We start from the raw sequence: 19,788 nt of genomic DNA, 5'->3' as shown, positions 1-19,788 counted from the left end.
AACTCGTATGTAAATATACTTCCATTTTGATATTCAAAACTTGTTGCTAGGAAAACCCCAAATCTGACAGAAGGTAATGAAGGATGTAAACATTACCAATAACGGAAACATCCAAACTCTGCAAAATGGAACACTTTTTTTTAGGTAAAACGACTTAAGCGTTAGCACAAATGTTTGCATGATAGCTTACAGCAACATACAAATACAAATAAACCACAGATTATACTGTAAGAAAAAAATAATTCGAGCAATATCAATATTCATGTCAACAGTCAATGTCAAACAAAGTTAAATTGCACAAAAAGGAAAACAATAAATTGCAAATGCAAACTACAGCATGAACAAACATGGGCCTAAGAACAAAACCATAAATGATATGCATATACAGTATCTATATTATATACACGCATTTGGACAGCCTTCACAACTACTGAGAACTCTAAACTGTACAATATATCTGCTATAAGAACAGTTGCGCAAAATACCATTTTGATATACAGTAATACTTTTTTTGTCTTTTACAATATACAAGTTCAAACTGTCCACACAATAAAATGCAAAGCACAAGCCCTAAGAGGCCACAAAAGTGCATGTTATCAGATCAGTTGGAAGCCACTGGAAGGTAGGACTGGCATGAGAGTGGGAATGGAAGCTGCCCGTATCGTACAGGAGCTTTTCCACACTCCCAACCCCAGTGTCTCGCAAGATTAATAGTTAGTGGAGGGAAAGCTGGAGTAGGTGCTTTAATTATATACTTGCAGGCACACATGACCGCAGATTCACTCACTCATTCACTCACTCACTCACTCACTCACTCACTCACAGGGTAATGATGAAACTCCATCAACATTCTCCCCACACCATCACATTATATTCAAGATAATGTACCTTGGTACCTTTTGGACAATCGCACACTTCACATCTCAAAAAAGGACACGCTGGTCTCATGTTTTCACACAAGATTTTTAAAGTCCTAAGCAGTGCCTGGGTGCGAGCAGAAGCTGGCCTCGTATGTATTATTTTAGTTTTAACCAAGTAGAAACTGTCGACGCCAACTTCACCCGAAGCGGGTCACCACCAGGCACTGAGTTACAGAGGAATAAAACACTGAATGTCAGCTTTTTAAACCTACTCTTTCAATTTCGAGTGACAGGCCGTCACAAGCTCATCATTTCTTTCCTTTTGTATGGCCAGTTAGCTCACTGCTGTTGATGAACTTCAGGCCATCAGGTGGGGGGGGGGGGGGGGGGGCAGTGGTCAGAGGGGAATGCTTGAAGCCACACTTTCTGTAGAGATGAGTGGTTTAGGTGACTTAAAAACAGACCGATGTCTTTGTTTCAAATGCTAGCTTTCTTCGGACTACTAGCTAATGCTACTGTAGTCTCACAGCACTGAACCAACAGTGCAGACAAATAGAGCCAAGTAGAGTGAAATTGACATACATTTAGTTATCATCTCTCCTGTCAAATTCAGTTGCCTCCAAGCATTCCCCTTTTACATTATCATCTATCTGAGAGTGAAAAAGGCCGTTCTTCACTCCTCACTCAAAAGGGAAGGACGCAAACTAAAACCTTTTCTGTTAAGGCCACTGAATTGTGCTTGAAATCCCTTCCCGTTGGACGTACCCTTAGTTTAACAGGTGTCAAACTCTTTCTGTGTTTTTCCTGTCAGTGCCTCCTACCCATATTACCTCTTCTGTGCACTGTAGCAGCGCCGTCTATCTGTTCCAGCAATCTGATAAAAGGGAACTGGAGGTGATGATGCTGATATGATAACAAAGGGCTTTCCTCCCTCCGTTTTCTTCGTCTTTTGTCCATTTTTCCTCTACTGGTCCATTAGAGTATTTTCGGTTTTCCTTTGGTCTTCATTTTGACATTTTTGTCCTCACTCTCCCTCGCCAAAGGGCTTCCTTCTCAGTCTTTTGCTAACTGTCTCTCTCTTTGAACAGGAAGGAGACCTACCTTTGGCGTGCTAACGGCCAAGCAGGTAGACCACCACTTCGTAGGTGCACATCATGATGGCGGTGTTGGGGATCTGTCTGACGAGGTGGGTGGTCAGGCCGCGGTACAGCGCCCGGTATCCCTCCTCCCGGGGCACCGTCAGCAGAGTTCGGAAGAAGGAGCGATACTTGCTGCCTTCTTCTCGTAGCCGTGTGCGGATCACCTCTGCGATTTGAGAGTAGAGGAAGACAGTTGGGTTAAATACACCACTGGCCACTAGTTGTTCTTATCAGACTTGTGAGCATTGCGTAGAATTCCCTAGAGCTACATTTGCATATCCGACACTCTCAAGAAAACCTACAGTTGAGCTATTTATTCTTTCGGCAGACCAACTGTCCCTCAGCCTGCCTAATCCTAACCTACTGTAAATAAAATACTGGAGATATTGATTTGGGCTACATCTCAGAATGACTCAACTGTTGCATTAGGCTGTACGTAGGTGGAGAATGATAGTGATATTTATAGCATAAGTGGACCATGGTATTTTCCAATAAGAAAAAGTGAGTCACTACCTCTCTGAAAACATAGCATGTCTTGATGTGTTTTTTTAAAGTGCTCATATTATGCTTTTTGCCTTTTTCCCTTTCCTTTATTGGGTTATATATCTCTATCTTTTTGTTCACGTTATAGGTTTACAATGTGAAAAAGCCCATTTGCACTATTTACCTCTGTAGATTTGTACAGTGTTTTGGGAAAAGCCACCGTTATACAGACATGTCTGTAAAACTGGTTATGACTCTTTCTATTCTGAAGTTTGAATCCATGAACTTTTGTATTTACCTGTGACGTCACCACAATGTAAGGTCTATTGTTAGCGGGGCCAGTGGCAGAAACACTACTGCGCATATTCAGTGGGCCGCATGTCACGGAAGTAAACCCGGAAGCTTAGAAACGTTTTTGGCGTATGCGCCATTGAGCAACACTTGTAGTAATAACGGGGCTCCGCCTCAAACCTTGTATGCAGGTTTTATAATGCATGCATGGGATTGACCCAGCCTCAAGTGGCCATTCGAGGAACTGCAGTTTTTGGCACTTCCGCGTTGGCTTAACCCTTGTGTTGTCCTCCTGGGTCAAAAAACTAAAAACACTTTAATGCTTTTTTCAATGCTTTCGCCGCTTTGTTCCCCACTACCACCAGTATGTACACCACTTACACCAACTTATTACCACTGTTTAATTACTTTTTTTAAAAATTTGTGGTCAAGAAACCTCATTCATATGAAATCATACCTATTTGTTTTAGTTAAAAAGCAGAAATTATAAAATGTTTTGAAAAATAGTTAAGATCAAAAGGCAAAGTTTAGTCAGGATACTGTCTTGAAACCATTTTAATTTTTTTTCAAATGCTATAAATCTGAATAAAACACCCAGAATTCAATGAAAGTAGTGATCCAATCCTACATTTTACTTGCGAAGAGCGTTGCATGGAACCATCCATGTCATTTAGGGGCAATTTGTTTGAAAGAAACCCAATTTTTTCATATGGAAAGTTTGAAAACGGGTCAAATTTGACCCGAGGACAACAGGAGGGTTCATTTTTCAGCACCAGAGGTTGCAGCTTGGTGGGAACCATTGGGGTTGGGGATGAGTGCCACAGACACACATGGGAAGTAAGGAAGTACTGAGATACTGACTAACGCATTGTTGGTTTTGGTCTTTTCATGGGATTTGTTGACAATAAGAAAAATATGGAATATTGTAAGCCTAAAAAAAGCTGAGTGAGACAGAAGGTTACCATGAGGGTAGGCGATGGAGGTGGCACAGGTCTTAGAGGTGGCTGCTGCGAGCATCATGCCGACAAAGTCAGAGGGATCTTTGACAGACTCGTCCTCTTCGTCCATGCTGGCGTGGGCCTTGGACTCCATCAGTTTACGCTTGATGCTCTCATAGATGACAAAGTGGATAACAGTCTCAGAGATGCCGGCGTACGAGGCTGACATGCCTCTGTAGAAACCTCGCAGGCCGTCCATCTGGTACACCCGCCGCACGCAATCAAACGCATTCATTCGCCGCTCACCCTGGGTTCTGTAATCATACGAAGACTTTTAATCAAAGTCCAATAACAATATCATTTCATTCTCATTACTATAAGAAAAATGAATGAATCATACAACTCCTTCCACTGTAGCTTCTAGACTTATGACGTAAAGGTTTGAGGTTCCTCACCTGGTTTCCAGCTGCAGACGGGTTTTGATCAGCCAGATGGGATTGGTGGCTGTGATGGCGGTGAACCCTGGGAATTTCAGAGGCGGACATAGGTTCAGACAGATGCAGAGACATTTGGGCAAACACAATCTAATCAACTCTATGAAATACTCTATACTGTACAAGGACAATGAGAAAGCACTTCACTAAACAGGATCAACTCGCATCAGGGTTTTTACTTTACTATGAGATGTTTCAATACTCTCATAGAGAATTATTGTATACTGTAGATGATTGCATTTATTCAATCTTTTTTTTGAAAAATCATCAATTTAGTTCTAGACAAAAATGCATGCATTTTCATTTTCACATATTGATCCTCTTCATGTGAAATGCTACACAGGTGTATCTAAACAACAGCTCTCTTCCTGAAGTAAAGGAGCTTAGCTAACAGCAGTACATGAAGGCAGCAGCTATGAGGACTTAATTTTATTTTAATTATTTGTCATTTAATTAAAAAAAAATATCTAACTAAAAACACTGGGAAATGAGGCCAAGCAGCAAAGTCATTTAATGCCTGTGAGTGTGGCAGATCATTATTATACTACCGATAAATTCACATCTTTGAAATGCTAATGAGAGCCCTTATGTTTCTTTCTAATAAAAATAATTTGCCCGTCTTAAAGAGCTTACGGAGGCGGTCTGTTTTTTTTTATATCATTACTTTCAATGTGCTTTGAAATACACCCAAAAGGAAATCTGCCATTCCACAGCTTCAAATCACAACACAGAAGGTTCAATACGTAGCTTTGACATTGCTCTAAACTCTCTCTCATTGTTAGTTCAGCAATATGAATGTGCCCCCTTTATTAGTCAATGAATGAACATCTTTAGGTTTATTCTGTGACATTAAACAAACCAGTAGTTAACTGGTTAGACACAAGAGACAGGCGGTTGGCCTGATCCTAGCACCACTACGACAGCACAGAGAAACAAAATGGTTCCTGGAGGAGATTCTTCAATTATTCAGTGGGACTAAAGTGCAAAGTCTCTGACATTAAAATGAATGCAGACTTTAGTTCCCAATAGTGGTGAGCAACCCTGTTCTATATGTCCATGTGCTTTTACAACCAATATTAATGCTAGCTTAGTTTGGGCTCCCTAAAAAGTAGAGATTTGAGTGTGTGCATGCGCTTGTTTGAGTTTTTGTTGTACATGGGATGAGACTTTGATGACGTTCTTGTGGTTTTGTTAAGTAGGAACGCTGGGCAATATACAGTAATATAAAGCTTAATGTGTAGGGTGTATAGCTAATTAATGAGAACTTTGTATCATTATGAAATGACACAAAGTCTCTCTAAAGGTTTCTGATACAAAGGATCTAACGGGGAGAGATAAAACATGGCCATTTGCAGAAAACAAGCTAGACGAGGGCGAGTCTAGAAAGAGATCTCAGTCACATCTAGTGAATCAATGCAACACAGCCCTACGTTAAGGCAACTGCGTGAAGAAGAGAGGAAGACACAGGTCTGTTGGAGAGAAGAAGAGAAGGACAAAAAGAGGAAGAAGAAAAAAAGAGGGAAGTAGAAGGAAGTAGCGTCTATGGCGTGTACTCACGAGGGAGGGGCAAAGCTCCTCCAGCTCCTCCCCGCTGCAGCTAGTAGCCTGCAGATATGGGGGGCACAGATGGCGGGGGTCTCCCACCCAATCACGCAGGGGTGAAAGCTTTACAGTAAAGCCCTAAAATAGACACAGGCTTTTCTGTACCACAGTCGCACACAAGCAGCAGTCACATCCACCCCCAACCCCACCAACCACCCAGCCCAACCCACTGGTACTGTACAGGTAGTTGGAGAAGAGATGGGGGGGGTGAAGGACTGACCCCCCCCCCCCCCCCATCTTTCCCCAAAGTCTAACCCCAACTCTAACCCCAATCCCTTTAATTTACTCTTATACGTAGAGGTACATTGTTTTTGCATTTCTATGACTTTACAATGTATCCCTCCCTTTACTCTTTTTATCAACTGGAATACAGAAAATGTTGACTGAACAGAAGCCAACCCAATCCAAAACTCCAGCTCCATCTCACCACTACAAACAGAGGCAGAACATTTAATTGAGGATGTATTCGTCTTAATTATTGTGCCATTATCAGCTTATAATTTACATATTAGAGAAAAAAAATCAATCAAATGCTTCCTGAAATAAGGTAGTAGACATGTAAGAGTGGCAGGTGGAAATGCTAACCTTGCCGTTGTGTAGAACAGACTATGGACTGTGGACTATGATGATGAAAGGAGTGAGGAGACCATTTAATCAACGTGTGATGACATAAGGATGAAGTGGTTGATCATAGTAAAGTGAATCAATGAGGTGGAACACTGAATGTAATTTAGCCAGCACCAAACATCTTTCTGGGCCAAACCTCATTCTGGAAAAAAAACTGGGATACATTTATAAATAAGGTGTCCTTGTGTGTGGTGGAAAATGTGTCTCCGGCGAGACAGTCTGCTTCTAGGAATACGCATCAAATTTAGGTCTACTTCAATGTCACACAGGAAGACACTGTAGACGGGCAAAGATGGTAAATGTCAATATTTATTGTTAAATAAACAATGGCACACAATATAACGGAGAGGACCCTATATAGCTGTTTTTAACATTCAACTCTTTGATATGAATGGTTTTAGTTGTATTGGTTAATTGTTTTTGTGTATTGTTTCTCCTTGAATGTGTATTATTAATGTTTATGGGTCAGCTTAATAGGAGACCATGTGTCCAATAATAACTGATATGTCTAAAAAATATATTTGCACATGAAATACTGATCACCACTTTCCCCTCTGAATCAATAAGGTATAAATAAAAATGTCTCAATGTAGATTTTTTCCCCCAAAATACCATAACACAAAACAAAGTAACTTCAGAAATATTTCTGGTAATGGAAGTGAACCACACTTGCCTACTTGATAATTTAGATAAGCCATGAAGATACATACGCAGCCCATACAGGCTAACTAGATCTTGAGCTGAGCCTCTGTGGATAGCTGCATCTGCATACTGTATGGGCACGCTGCTGCACGTTTGTTTTTTTTGCATTACGACCCTTCTATAGGCACATAATCCCTGTGCCGTCTCTCCAGAGGAGTTGGACCTACATTACAAGAAGGCAAACATGCTTTAGATTAACTGCTGGAAGAGTAAATAAGTCGAAGTAGAGTTCCCCGAGTGCAAGTAGGCCCACAGTTCACCGCAGGGAGGTCATGAGAAACAGTGACTCCACTAAAGTCACTTTACAAAAGTGAAAGCAATTATCCAAGCATCGGGGTCAAATGTAGCTGTTCTGAGGCTTTCTTAAACTCTGCTATTTCTCAGTGCTAACAAGACTGAATATGGAATATGCGCACATGAAAGACAGAGACAATAAGTTTATCTGTGCAGTAACGGTTAACATATTTGAACTGTATAGTGCGTATAGTACAACTACACAGATATGTCATTCAAAGTACTGTAGATAAATAAATACAACTGCCACACTGATGAAGAAATGTGTGCAACATGAAGAAAAAGAAAATACTATTCGCCAAGCTTAATGACCAAAAATTCACACTGACTCTTCTATGTTATATATGGTGGTGGTGATGGCGCAGTGGATATAACACATGCCTTTGGTGTGGGCTGATATATAGCAATTGTAAGTCGCTTTGGATAAAAGTGTCAGCTAAATGACATGTAATGTAATATGTTGTGTTAAAGTGTGCCCAACTTTATTACGTGTCTGTGCCTTTACTGCATTTTGTCCACATTCAAGTAATGATTTGTTTTTGTTTTAAACTGGGGGTCAAACTGCAAAGGCTAACTTTATTCTGAAATTCCAACTAATTTAAAAAGAGGAAGTCATGTTGAAATAGCACCATCCGTTTGTATAACTGAAACTGATTCCCCTTGATAAGAACGGATTGAGGCACTAATGGTGTTGATAGATGACAACAAACGACAAAATGGATCAATTATAACCTTCTGTAGCAGTAACAACAACAAGGTTAGCATTTCTTTTGTGCTGACAACTTCAAATCCACAGAAGTATGTGTCATTACTTTAAGTTTACTATGCTGATGAAACAAGGCAACAGGCTAAGGGGAAGGGGGAGGCAGGTGTGTGTCAAGACTAAGCAATAAAAAAACAACTTTATAATAAGAACCTAGAACTTCAAACCAGCAGCAAACATTGCCACAACCAATGGTAATATCATTACAAATGAATAACCATTATGAACTTTCTAATATTTATTTAATCACCATGGTTTTCATCATACCAGTGTAAAGAAATGGGATGCTACCTGACGTGTCCGCCCGAGTGCCAGGGGCCCCGGTTGACCTTTGGGGGCCGTGCTCTCTCCTCTATACACACACAGAGCAAAGAAGGGGGCCCAGACCACACTGTTTAAGTAACAACTGGGATGTTAAACCATTTACAGAGTCCTCTGGAAAGGCCTCAAAATCAAAGAATAAAAAGAGGAAAAAAGGGCAAGGGGGAAATTAATAAATAATGGACGACATGGGGGACAAAGGGGCTAGGAGAGGAGGAAAGCACAACCTAAACTTTGAGGACCATGTGGTTTTCTTCTTTTTACCAAACTGCTAAAATATATATTTATTTACATATACAGCAGAGTCATGGTGTAAATTCCAGCAGTGGCAGATTATAGCCTGAAATTGTCTGGGTGCGGGGTCTCATTTGCATTAAAATCTGAGACTGCTGATTTAAGGATTTATTTCCTCAGCTATACATGGGCTGGCAAGGCCATCCCAGAGAGACAATATACTGTATTATCTGGGTGTTTTTAAAAGGAACAAAATGCTCAGATAAAATCTGGTGATAGAAAGTAGTAGATGTGCTATGTGACTGGCACAGTTTCAATGTGCTTTTTCTTTTCAAAAAAATGGTTTTAATCAAATGCCAGATGGGACATTAACTCTTTACTTTTCCAAGTTACAACATGGAAAGAATTATCTTCGTTTAGGCTTGGTTTACAGTAAACTAGGAGGCTGTTTTCACCACAATCAAGCTCAAGGCCAGTGTGATCCTGAGAGTCTTAAATTGTGCTTTCTGATAAACCTCCCATTGTTTATATATAATATTTTTATACATGAAAACAGCTACGTAAAGTCTACTTCTTAAAACATATATCATTAGTTAGCTTTGGCATGCTTCAGGTATTCACAAGCTTTTAAATTTGTGAAAATCACACCATCCCACAAATGTATATGGAGGAGGGAGAGGGAGGTGGGAGGGGGGATACTTTATAGATTGTGAAAATTATGAAAAGATAAAGTAAAATGAAATCTGTCTGATAAAGACAAACTGAATAATTCTTTAACATTTTTTTTTTTATTTTTTAAACCCATCAGTGATTCACACTGCCCAGGCAGACAGACAGACAGACAGACAGAGATAACACTCAGCGACACACAGTGACAAACAGACAGAAGGGAGGGGGGAGAAGGAGCCATCATTACCTGCAAGCCCAGCCGACACCATGTGCACCTGGGTAGAGTCTGGCTCCAGCACCCCATTCAGCTTCTCTTTGGCTGTTGAATATGCCGCAAAGTAGATCGCCCTGTTGCAAATAATGAGGAAAAATATACAGACAGATGTTAGATAGTAAGAGTAAGATATCAGAAACACTGGTTAAATTGACTAAGGATTAACTTCTACTCATTAGCTTTTTGCAGTTTGAACACCGCTGATCAAAATGATACTTTTTTTTGCGACAAAAAATGATGATGAGCATTCAGGAATCATATTGCTCTATAAAAGAGCACTACACAAACAAATTGCATTATTCCAAGATTTATATATAAGATAGCATTAAGTTAAATGCATTACATATGAAAACCTTATTTCAACTGAAATAAAATACTGCCTAAATTGTACATGAGGACATGCAATAGAGCTAAGCCAAGCTAATATGTAGCCTAAATGCAAGCCACTGAAAGAAGTTTATCTCTGCCTCTGTGCGTGTGCGTGCGTGCACGCGATGTTTAGTAGCAGATTAATCTCCCACGATTCTAGCTGCTCTTCACTAAACAAAATCACAGGATTTAGTTAACATTTCTGCTGAGTAGAATTAAACCCAATGACATTCCCTCTCTGCCCTCCTTCTGAATTGAGAGCATACATGCACAACATTATCATGCTGCTCTGCAGATGAGAGATGAATTATGTGAGTGTGTCTGAATGTGCATATCTCATACCCCTCATCAGAATGAGTGATGCTGCCGGTGCAAGCTGTTCTGTGTGTGTGTGTGTGTGTGTGTGTGTGTGTTGCTAATGAACGCCAGCAGCGAGCCCAGTGGACTGCGTTCTCATTAGCATCAGAAGATTTATTTTTTTTTAGCTTCCCAGCGTCAGAGTGCTGTTTCCCAAATATAACAGGTGAGAATAACTCTGTAACCCGGCAACGCAGACCTCCCCTTGTAGAAGAATACATTTGCAATAAATCAGTTATTTAATTCATTATATTGCATCTGCATCTTAAGCTTTACCTAAATCAGACTGTGATTAAATGGAGTGAAAATATTACGTTGACATACATCTTCAAAATTGGAATCTTCCGCTGTATCTATAATAAACCATGCAGATATTGATGGAGGCATGTTGATCAAGTCGTTATTTGGCCATTTTTTGAGTATCTTCCTAGAAGAATCACTTAGATTGTACTACCTGCAGCTGAAGACTGAACTGATGGATTTGGCTGCTCTAAATAAGTAGCGACGATTTAAAAGTGTTGCTCATGGAAATGAATAAAATAAAAAGGTATCCTGATTTTTTTCATTTGATGTGGCAGTGGAGCCATAAAAAAAAAAAACAACAAATGCACAGTTAACAGTTTCAGTTAAGTGGTGGGACAATCATGTACATATGCAATCATATACTGTATCTCTAATGTCACACAGCCTGGGAAGATTTATCTACATTTTGTACCACATAAAAAATATTTTAATAGGGAATATTAGGGATTGGAACATTAGGCTTTAAATGGTTCATGAAACACATAAGACAAATGGAAATCTCATATGTTGCCATTGAGGTCGTCAGGCTCACTTCTTATGTAACAATCTTCCTATAGCACAGTTTGCTATAGCTGTCGTGACCAGGAAACAACCATTTCCACAGCTGGACAACTTGCCCACGGAACACACACACACACACACAAAATAAGAGCATGGAAAGGATGACTCAGACAAAGAGACAGAGACCCTAACGAACCAACGGGAAGAGAACGACAATGGCCATGTGATGCAGCAGTAGCTAGGGCAAACTAGACTAGGTCAGGGAGGGGGATTAGACACAAACACAACTCTCTCAATATAGGAACTCCATTGTGATAAATAGCACACAATAACATCCACAGTCACACAGCTGGCTGCCGCCCTGCTGTTGCTGATGTTTCATTCAGACTTTGATGTTATGTAACCCTAACCAGCCGAACTAAGAGAGAGGAAAGCTACTCATTTCCTGTAGGATTTGAAACACAGATTTCTATTGCATTTCGGATTTTAACTCCAATCATTACTGTATCTGTGGCCTGCTATTATTGCTGCCAACGTAAGCTCTGAATGAGCCGGAAGCTTCGGGGAAAAAAATTTAATAAAAAAAAAAAAGATCAAGCAGAAGCAAATACATTCCTCAACAAAAAAATGTGTCCAGGTTTGATGCAGCATGTGGTGTAAATGACGCAGAATGCTTTTATTCTCTGATAATCGAGAATAAAAGGTCTTGCTAGTGTTGATAACAGTGGTTCATTCTGAAAGCTTCTTATAAACATCACAGATTGTGGTGGTGAACTACAGTACTCTGCTACAATGGTTATCAGATAGGCAAGTATAGGTTATTTAGGTCATTTATTTATATATATATATATATATATATATATATATATATATATATATATATATATATATATATATATATATATATATATATATATATATATATATATCTATCTATCTATCTATCTATCGGCTTTATTCTGTACATTTTTGTTATTTGCTTAAAGGAGACCTATTATCCTTGTTCTTATTTCTGTCATACTAATGTTACAATGTCGGATGTTCATCTTAAAAGTGGCGAACATCTTAATAATGAAGTAAACGCAAAAACCTCAGATTTCAGACCGCTGTGAAGGCTCCGCTTCCAAATAGTTTCTTAACTCGAGGTAACGTCAATCCGTGCCACCTTTCTTTATATGGTCATCTGCTCCAGGCAGTATTTACATTACATACACTTCTATGTAGCTGAATGCTAATGTCAGGGAAACGTCTATTCTTGGTTGCAGATGTGGTTCATTTCTCCCCATTTTCGGATCACATTCCTGCTGGAACATGTCCAGTTGTGTAGTTTGGGGTTTAGAAGCATTTATTGGTAATTTTTCACGGTAGAAAGTGCTGCTATTCTCCAGACAGTCCTCGACTGCAACAGATGGTCCACTCCTGGCTTTTGTTAGAAACGTTAATGAATGAATATTTATATGTATACAAAGATGATGTGAGATGGAACTTTTCTATATTCAGTGCATATGTATTTGAATGTATGTATACTGAATACAGGCGCAGCAGCCATGGGCCGTATGAGAAAAACAAAGTGTTTTATTGAACATTAAAGCATGTAAACATGTTAGTAGACACACAAACTACAAGTATGAATCTGAAAATGAGCATAACAGGTCTCCTTTAAGCCATAAGGTAGGCAGGAGAAGACATGCACCACAGCCAGAACACTGTAGACAATACTGTACATACCTGGAAGGTGCCACACCCACTAGGTTGGGTCCCAGTCCTCTGAAGAGTGAACGGGGTCCCTCTCTCTCTATAATTAACCTGCAGAGAAAGATTGAGATTTCAATTCATGTTTTCTTGGTTATTCCATCATAATACAGAGCAACCATACAGTACATTTAATATCCATGTAATAGGCTTTATATAAATGTATACCATTGGGCGAATAATCATGTGACTGGCTGGAGATAAATCACAGTTATGAATTCTTATCTACCACAGATATTGGTAGATTCTTTAGAGTTATGTCTTGGCTCTGCATGCAGGTGGGTTACTTAATCCACCTTTAAACCAAAATGTTAAACAAAAATGTTGAAATGCTTTTATTTTTAAAGAGAGTTAGATGAAACAATTGTTGGCACTCATGCCTGTGTGCGGAATATAAAACAAGTACCTAATTATCTTAGCTTAGCACAAAGACTGGAAACAGGAGGAAACAACTAGCCTTCTTCTGTAAAAAGGCTGGCAATCTTCTCATCTAAATAACCATTTTCATTCTCTCTTTCTCTCTCTCTTTTTTTGTTATAATTCCCTCCAGTCCATAACTTTTTTTTTGTACCAACCACATCTGCCACGGCTTATGGTTGACCTTCATTCGTTGCACATTTTCACATAAACTGTGACGCAAAATACATTTAACGTAAAGCTATCCTGGGAAGAAATAAGCGACCCTAAATAAAAGAAAGTAGTGCTTTGGGCTAGATAACAAACTGGTCCTTTGGGGTCGATTACATTTCTAGACTTGAGCTGTCCCACACAATTAAAAACAAGACATAGCCAAAATCTTCCTTTGAGCAGCTATGTAGCTGTGTTTTGTTAAGCTTGTGGGTTTGTGGGCTGCACCCTGGTTGTGAGATTTTGCCAACTACTGTTCATAGCTAAATACTTCACCTCAAAAATGATTTACAGTATGTAGCATGTATAGTGTTCTCCACAGTCACAACATTTTAATCATAAGCTAACATACTGCTCTAAAATTGAACAATGCCTGTACTTCACTGCATGTTGACCCACTTTGACTCGTGTGGGTTTTTTCCTTTCCTTGCCATACCGCTGTTCCCTTCCCTATTGTGTAATGGTGGTGTACGGTTTCTGCTAGTGGCAGTTTATCTCAAGGACAACACATGAAGTTGGTTTATGTCAACACACACACAACCAAAGTTTTTGAGGGTAAAACAATGTTTCGATTAACTGCAAAAGGCATTAGTACAATGCTATTAAATGCAACCCTGAAGACAGCGTGGTTAACAAAGCCTTCTTCAATTCAAATGCACCGTATTCAAGTGTACTTCATAGACTGCACAATACACTTAATGGGAAGTTGCAATAGCACAAGGTCTTTACAGCTTTTTACTGGTTTGAATGATTGTCTATGTCATTGTCTTTTATGTAGTGTACGTTCCTGTGTATGTATTGCCTTTTTTCTCTCTATTTTTTTTTACCTGATTGACACCAAGACATATTCCAATCAACTGTGTGGACATGGCAATAAAGTATTGAACTTGAAGCAGCCAAACTGACAAAGAAAACCTTCCCAAATATTGCAACAGCCAGAGAATTTTGTTTTGACTTAATACCCTGGCAACTCAGTAGTCTACGTTAAAAAGCAATACTTTTTCCTGAGATACAAAGTCAAATACGAGAAGTTTGTATAGGATTCCTAGTTTGCAAAATAATTAATGCAAGCATTTGCCGGTGGAAAATTCCACGCACAGCAGCTTGTACATTATGTAGTATGTTTAACAGTGTGACATGCTCCGTGACAGGCATGGAAATAGGTTACCAGAGAACAAGAGCAGAGCACTGGGGCTACGTTGAACATTTACTTTAACACTGTTAATGCCCTCAGTGACCAACGGTAAGTATGAGTACCAAGCCAAATAAATACCTAACCAATGTTGGATTCCCCTACGATCTCACTTCCCATTTTGCTGGTAACTTTCCACTATTTGTTCAGAAGATGAATGACATATCATGTGGCAAAAAAGGAACAATTTATTCCGTATTTTTCTTACATTGGTTTCCTAATAGTTGTTTGGAGAAAGCACCCCAAAACAGCCCCAGAGCTTCACGGTCAAAATGAGGCTTAAAATAATCTCTGTCCCTGGGTGCCATTAACCAAATATACTCCACGCTGGACTTTTTAACTGTTGCATTGCTCAAGTGTCTTGGTTATGGATAAATTCTGCTGCTCGCTAAAAACTAAACCAGTAGTTCCCTAAGAGAAAATACACAGCAATCCCAAAAACAACTTGAAACTTACTGCCCAGGGCAGGTTTAAGGTTAATTATCCATTGAGAGTTTTTTGCCCCATTTTGGTCTATCATTACACTGCTGTCACTTTCTGTCTCCTGGAGAATTCAAAGTGTCATGCTGAGACAAATAATAATCCTCAAAAAGCACATTTGGCCTGAGGAAGTAGTGTAAAAGGATGTAGAGTAAAATAAGAGTCAATGTAAACTCACGGGAAGATTACAATGACACTGGACAAACAACTGGTTTTATTAATACTATGGATACACTTTAGAGTACCTAGATCTGACAGCAAACAAAGAGTGTGTTCCAGCTCTGACATACGGATACAAAACCTCCTAACTTAGGAATTTCATTTGTATCTTTCAGACCTTCTTCCTTCTGCCGCTGTCTTTGCACGTTTATCTGTGTTTTTTTGCCCCCAACGGCTCCTTCCAGGCAGCGCTGCCTGGAAGGCACTAGGATTAGGCACTGGTTATGGTTAGGGTTAAGGTTAGGTGCCTTGAAGGCAGCGGTCGCAGCGCTGCCTGGAAGGAGCAGTTGGGCAAAAAACACAATCGAGCTCTTTGCACATTCATTGAGTAATGCAACTCAGGACAACTGCAAATGTGCTTGTAGGCTGACCTATTTACAACTTGGTGAGGCTTGCCTCTGCCTTTAATTTGTGCTGCAGATTTGCATCTGTTAGCTTCCATTTGGTTCTTGCTATAACATTGCAGAGTATGTATTTAGGCTGCCTTAAGTCTATTTTACTAATGAGGTGACTATACCCTTACCTCCCTAATTTACACACAAACATTTTCAGAAACAATCTACATATCCTGTAGCTAGTCGAAACTAAGAGGGGTTGACTTTGATTGCTGAATGGCTGCACCTGTTGATGTGCTCAAACCTGGTTCTTTAAAATTGTTTCACCCCAATCCTGTGCCTGCGTTGAAGTTGTTTTTATTTTATTCTATTTATAATGTGCCAAATGCATTAAAGCAAAGGCATTTTATATATATTTTTCGTAAAAGACGCGTGCCTCGGCTTCTTCCTAGATGTCCAACCTTGGTATGGTTCCTTTTTGAAGTTACCCCTAGTAAAGTCAGTTCAGTTAACATTTTGCCTAATGCTCCTTACTTGAGACAGTGCAGAGGCCCTGGTGGAGCGACACGGGCCACACTGGCTCCATTGACGGTGCTGAGCTGGACTTCAGAGATGTAGAGAGTGATGGAAGAGGACTGCAGTCTGGTCTTCACAACCTCCAGAGGACAAGTCAAAATTGCGCCCACTGTGCCACCACATCTAGAAGGAAGTAGGGAAGGGGTTAAGGATTAAAGGGTGCAGAAATATATAATATGGTGTAAGAAAGGGACTCTATATAGCATTTGTATTTTTTTCATTTTTGCTCATTTCATCTGTCCTGTAAAGCGTCTGAGTATCTTAAAAAGTGCTCCATAAATACAATGTAATATTATCACATCTATATTTTGGCTATTTCTCCTGCCAGTGCCTGTTATCTTTTTTTAAACCATCCTACAATACTGATCTCGCCAATCACTGGTAACACAATCGGTTAGCTTTAAAATTATTTAGGAGCAGGCAGACATCAAACCACCATGACCTGATGTTGCGATGGCCTTATGCAAGATACTACAACATGCAAGAGTGTATAACTGGTTTCATGATGCAGTTTAGTGGAAAGTGACCATGGTTCAGTGTAAGTGCAACCACTTTGCTAAATGTTGCCATCCGAGTAGGCGAGAATGAGTTGTCATGAAAATTAGACTCCCGTGTAGCTGGCTCACTAACTTCACACACACTTACAAATGAGGCAAAGAAACTGATCATGTTGCTTAGACGTTGACCTCTGCTCTGACTGAAGCCATCAACATGTAAACAAACCAAAGCCAATTCTACTGCAATCCATTTCCTCCACATAAAATATCATTGTATTCTCCATTTCATTCATGTGGTATAAATTAGTACTTTATTCTTATAACCACATGGCTACCAAACGTCATCTCAAAACAATGTCCTGTCCGAGTGCCACACATGCACATTAGTTGATCCTCTCTGCTTTCACCAAAGGCTTGGTGCTTTACACAATAGGACTTGTATAAACAAGCTTCCCAATCAAAACAACCCCAACGCTGGAAAAGCCCTTGTTGACTATCAAAGTGACAAACCATACAAATGCTCTACAGGTCAGGTTAAAAGTGAAAACTAGCAGGAGCCCTACAGCAGTGTATGCTGACATCCTGGTAGTTGGCAGTGAATTCCTCTAGCTGCAGTCTCTTTCCAGTGTAACACCAGCTATATTTACCTTTCAAAAGACCGACCCACATTCATGCTCACAGGCAGCCATAACCCTTGGCCTACTTTCAGAGCATGTGTTGTGTGTGTCTAGTGGCTGTGAGAGGCAGCGCTGTGCTGAGGCCTCCAGCTCTGGTTTTTGGGGAAAGCAAAACTGAGTTTGCTTATTCAAGATAGCAATGTATTTTCCTTTGTTCTCTGATTTTAAATCCCTGACAAGAAAGATAACAAAAGAATTGTAGTGTGATGGGATTACCATATTTTAACGTCAATGGTTTGGTGCAGATACGAAATCAGAGGTAACAGATGAAGATAAACTGAAGACAATAGATTGAAATAAGAGCGAGACAATCTGTCTCAATAAAGTGCTAACATTTACATGTGTGTTGACATGAAAGAGTTGTTGGGTGTGTCTACAGAGTTGTGAATGAGAATCGTTGCTCAACTGTATGGGCTGCCTGTTTAACATAAAGCAGTACTTTCTTGACCTAATTTTGGGGGGCTTATTTAGTGGTTTACAAAGGATCCTCAGAAACAGCACAGCACTATTTAATATTATCAGATGTATGTTTGCAGAGTAATGCTTATCTATCTGTCTATGCTATCCACTGTAGGGGTCCTTGACATGAAAATGTGTTTTAACCCCTAAATAGCATGGCTGTATAATGCTAAATACATATATAACAGTTCAGTTAGATGAGTTGTGATTTCAACAATTACTAACTTAATTGACTCACATACACAGGCCTGTAACTGACATTTCGTTTTATTCATCTAATTAATCTCTTATATTCTTAACATGCAAAATCTCTGGACAAAATTAGTAGCATTGTTGTGGCTGCTGCAGAACTTCATCAAGTTATCGAGAGAGTTCAGCAACGAGCCGGAAATAAATTGAATGTGCCTTCGAAATAAAAGCCTTAAAATCTTGTCAGTTGTTCAGAAGATGGCCGTATTTACAGGTATCAAACGACAAAAAAAGGTTGTAATAATCAGTGGTATCCCGAAGCCAGCCAGTGTCTCTCTCTCTAACACATTTGTGTTAATATTTGACTGTATAAATGGTTATATTTTTAAATGTTGACATGAAGTTTAGTTCTAACGGGCAGGTTTGACACTAACGTGCAGACAGCTGACAGGATTATAACACATGCACGCGCTGCATGGAAAAATGGCCCTTGTTAACTAGCTAACGTTAGCTTAATTTAGCTAACGTTATATAACCCATACGATTCCAACTAACCATTTATTTAATACTGACACTATTAACAAACCCAATATCTCAGTAGCCTGACTTACCCTCCAGCGAACAAATGAACCAGTGTGTCCCTTTGGCTCATTATTTAGCACGCCCTGCCAAGCAGCGCACCTCGGGGCTGCGGCAGAGGGTCAAACACGGGTTTGGGTCTCGTCCCTTCCCGTTGCTTTGTGCCTCCGAGAGGATGCGCACGTAGATGGGCAAACGTCGTCGATGATGATGAACCAGTGGGGCGAGTCTGCGGTGATTCAGACTGCAGTGGGCCGACAAACCCACCCTCTGTCGCTCTCAGCTTGCTAAAGGTTCCCCTCTCACAGATATAGCTTCTTATCTTCGACTAAACCACCGGCGAGCTGCGAGCTCATCAGGTTAACTACTGGAAGAATAATATCTCAGGTCTCTAACAAACGGTTTTATGTCACATCCACGGGTTTGTGTCGATTATCTCCTCTGCTTTCATCGCTGCAGCGAGAGGGAAGGAGGCAGAGCTCATAGTATTTCCTGTACAATCATAGGCTGGGAAACAGACGCTGCTATTGGTCAGTCTGATTCGTGACGTCACGTCTTCTCCGCCCTGATCATGCACTGTCCACATGCTCAATGAATGGATCAGAGCTGCTCTACTTTGGAAACCTTTTTCTCGAAGCTACCATCTGTAGTTGTGACACAGTTTGGTCTGAAACTTATTTTTACAGTCTCTAGTCTGTAAGTATTTGGAAGAACAGGTTTTCTGTTGCTGTGGTTGTCTCATTCAAGACAGAACACTACCACACAAAAAGTAATATAGGTTAGGTCGACAACCATCAAGCAACAAATAGAAATTAATAAAAAAAAAAAAAAAGCTATCCTTACAATATTTAGAATATAGTAGAAAGCCTTTATTGCCATTGTATTAAATACACTGAAATTAGGAGTGTTATTCCTGATCAGTGCACTTAAATAAAACAGGAAAAACATAAAAACAAAATTAATGTAATTATTGAACTAGAATAAA

At 39.8% G+C, this 19,788-nt stretch overlaps 1 protein-coding gene across 1 annotated transcript; it reads right to left on the bottom strand.

The window, feature by feature from the left end:
- Positions 1-6: 6 nt before the first annotated feature.
- Positions 7-19,296, bottom strand: LOC144526434 (solute carrier family 25 member 36-A). Its single transcript, XM_078263912.1, has 7 exons — positions 18,836-19,296; positions 16,361-16,525; positions 12,950-13,027; positions 9,665-9,765; positions 4,167-4,233; positions 3,736-4,025; positions 7-2,165 (listed from the first exon to the last, which is right to left on the bottom strand). Exons 1-7 carry the CDS (start codon positions 18,874-18,876, stop codon positions 1,972-1,974), a joined length of 936 nt encoding a protein of 311 aa, XP_078120038.1. The 5' UTR covers positions 18,877-19,296; the 3' UTR covers positions 7-1,971.
- Positions 19,297-19,788: the final 492 nt, after the last annotated feature.

The sequence above is a fragment of the Sander vitreus genome, chromosome 12 (genome assembly GCF_031162955.1).
Source record: "Sander vitreus isolate 19-12246 chromosome 12, sanVit1, whole genome shotgun sequence".
Classification (NCBI taxonomy): domain Eukaryota; kingdom Metazoa; phylum Chordata; class Actinopteri; order Perciformes; family Percidae; genus Sander; species Sander vitreus.
The sequence above is the reverse complement of the archived record's forward strand: the minus strand, read 5'-3'. Positions and strand labels throughout refer to the sequence as shown.

Coding starts and splice junctions, on each gene's coding strand:
- LOC144526434 (XM_078263912.1), bottom strand. CDS start 18,876: ATGAGCCAAAGGGACACACTGGTTCATTTGTTCGCTGGAGG. Junction 4,234..9,664: donor GGTGTCGGCTGGGCTTGCAG/GTAATGATGGCT, acceptor TGAAATTCCCAG/GGTTCACCGCCATCACAGCC. Junction 2,166..3,735: donor CTCCATCGCCTACCCTCATG/GTAACCTTCTGT, acceptor CTCAAATCGCAG/AGGTGATCCGCACACGGCTA.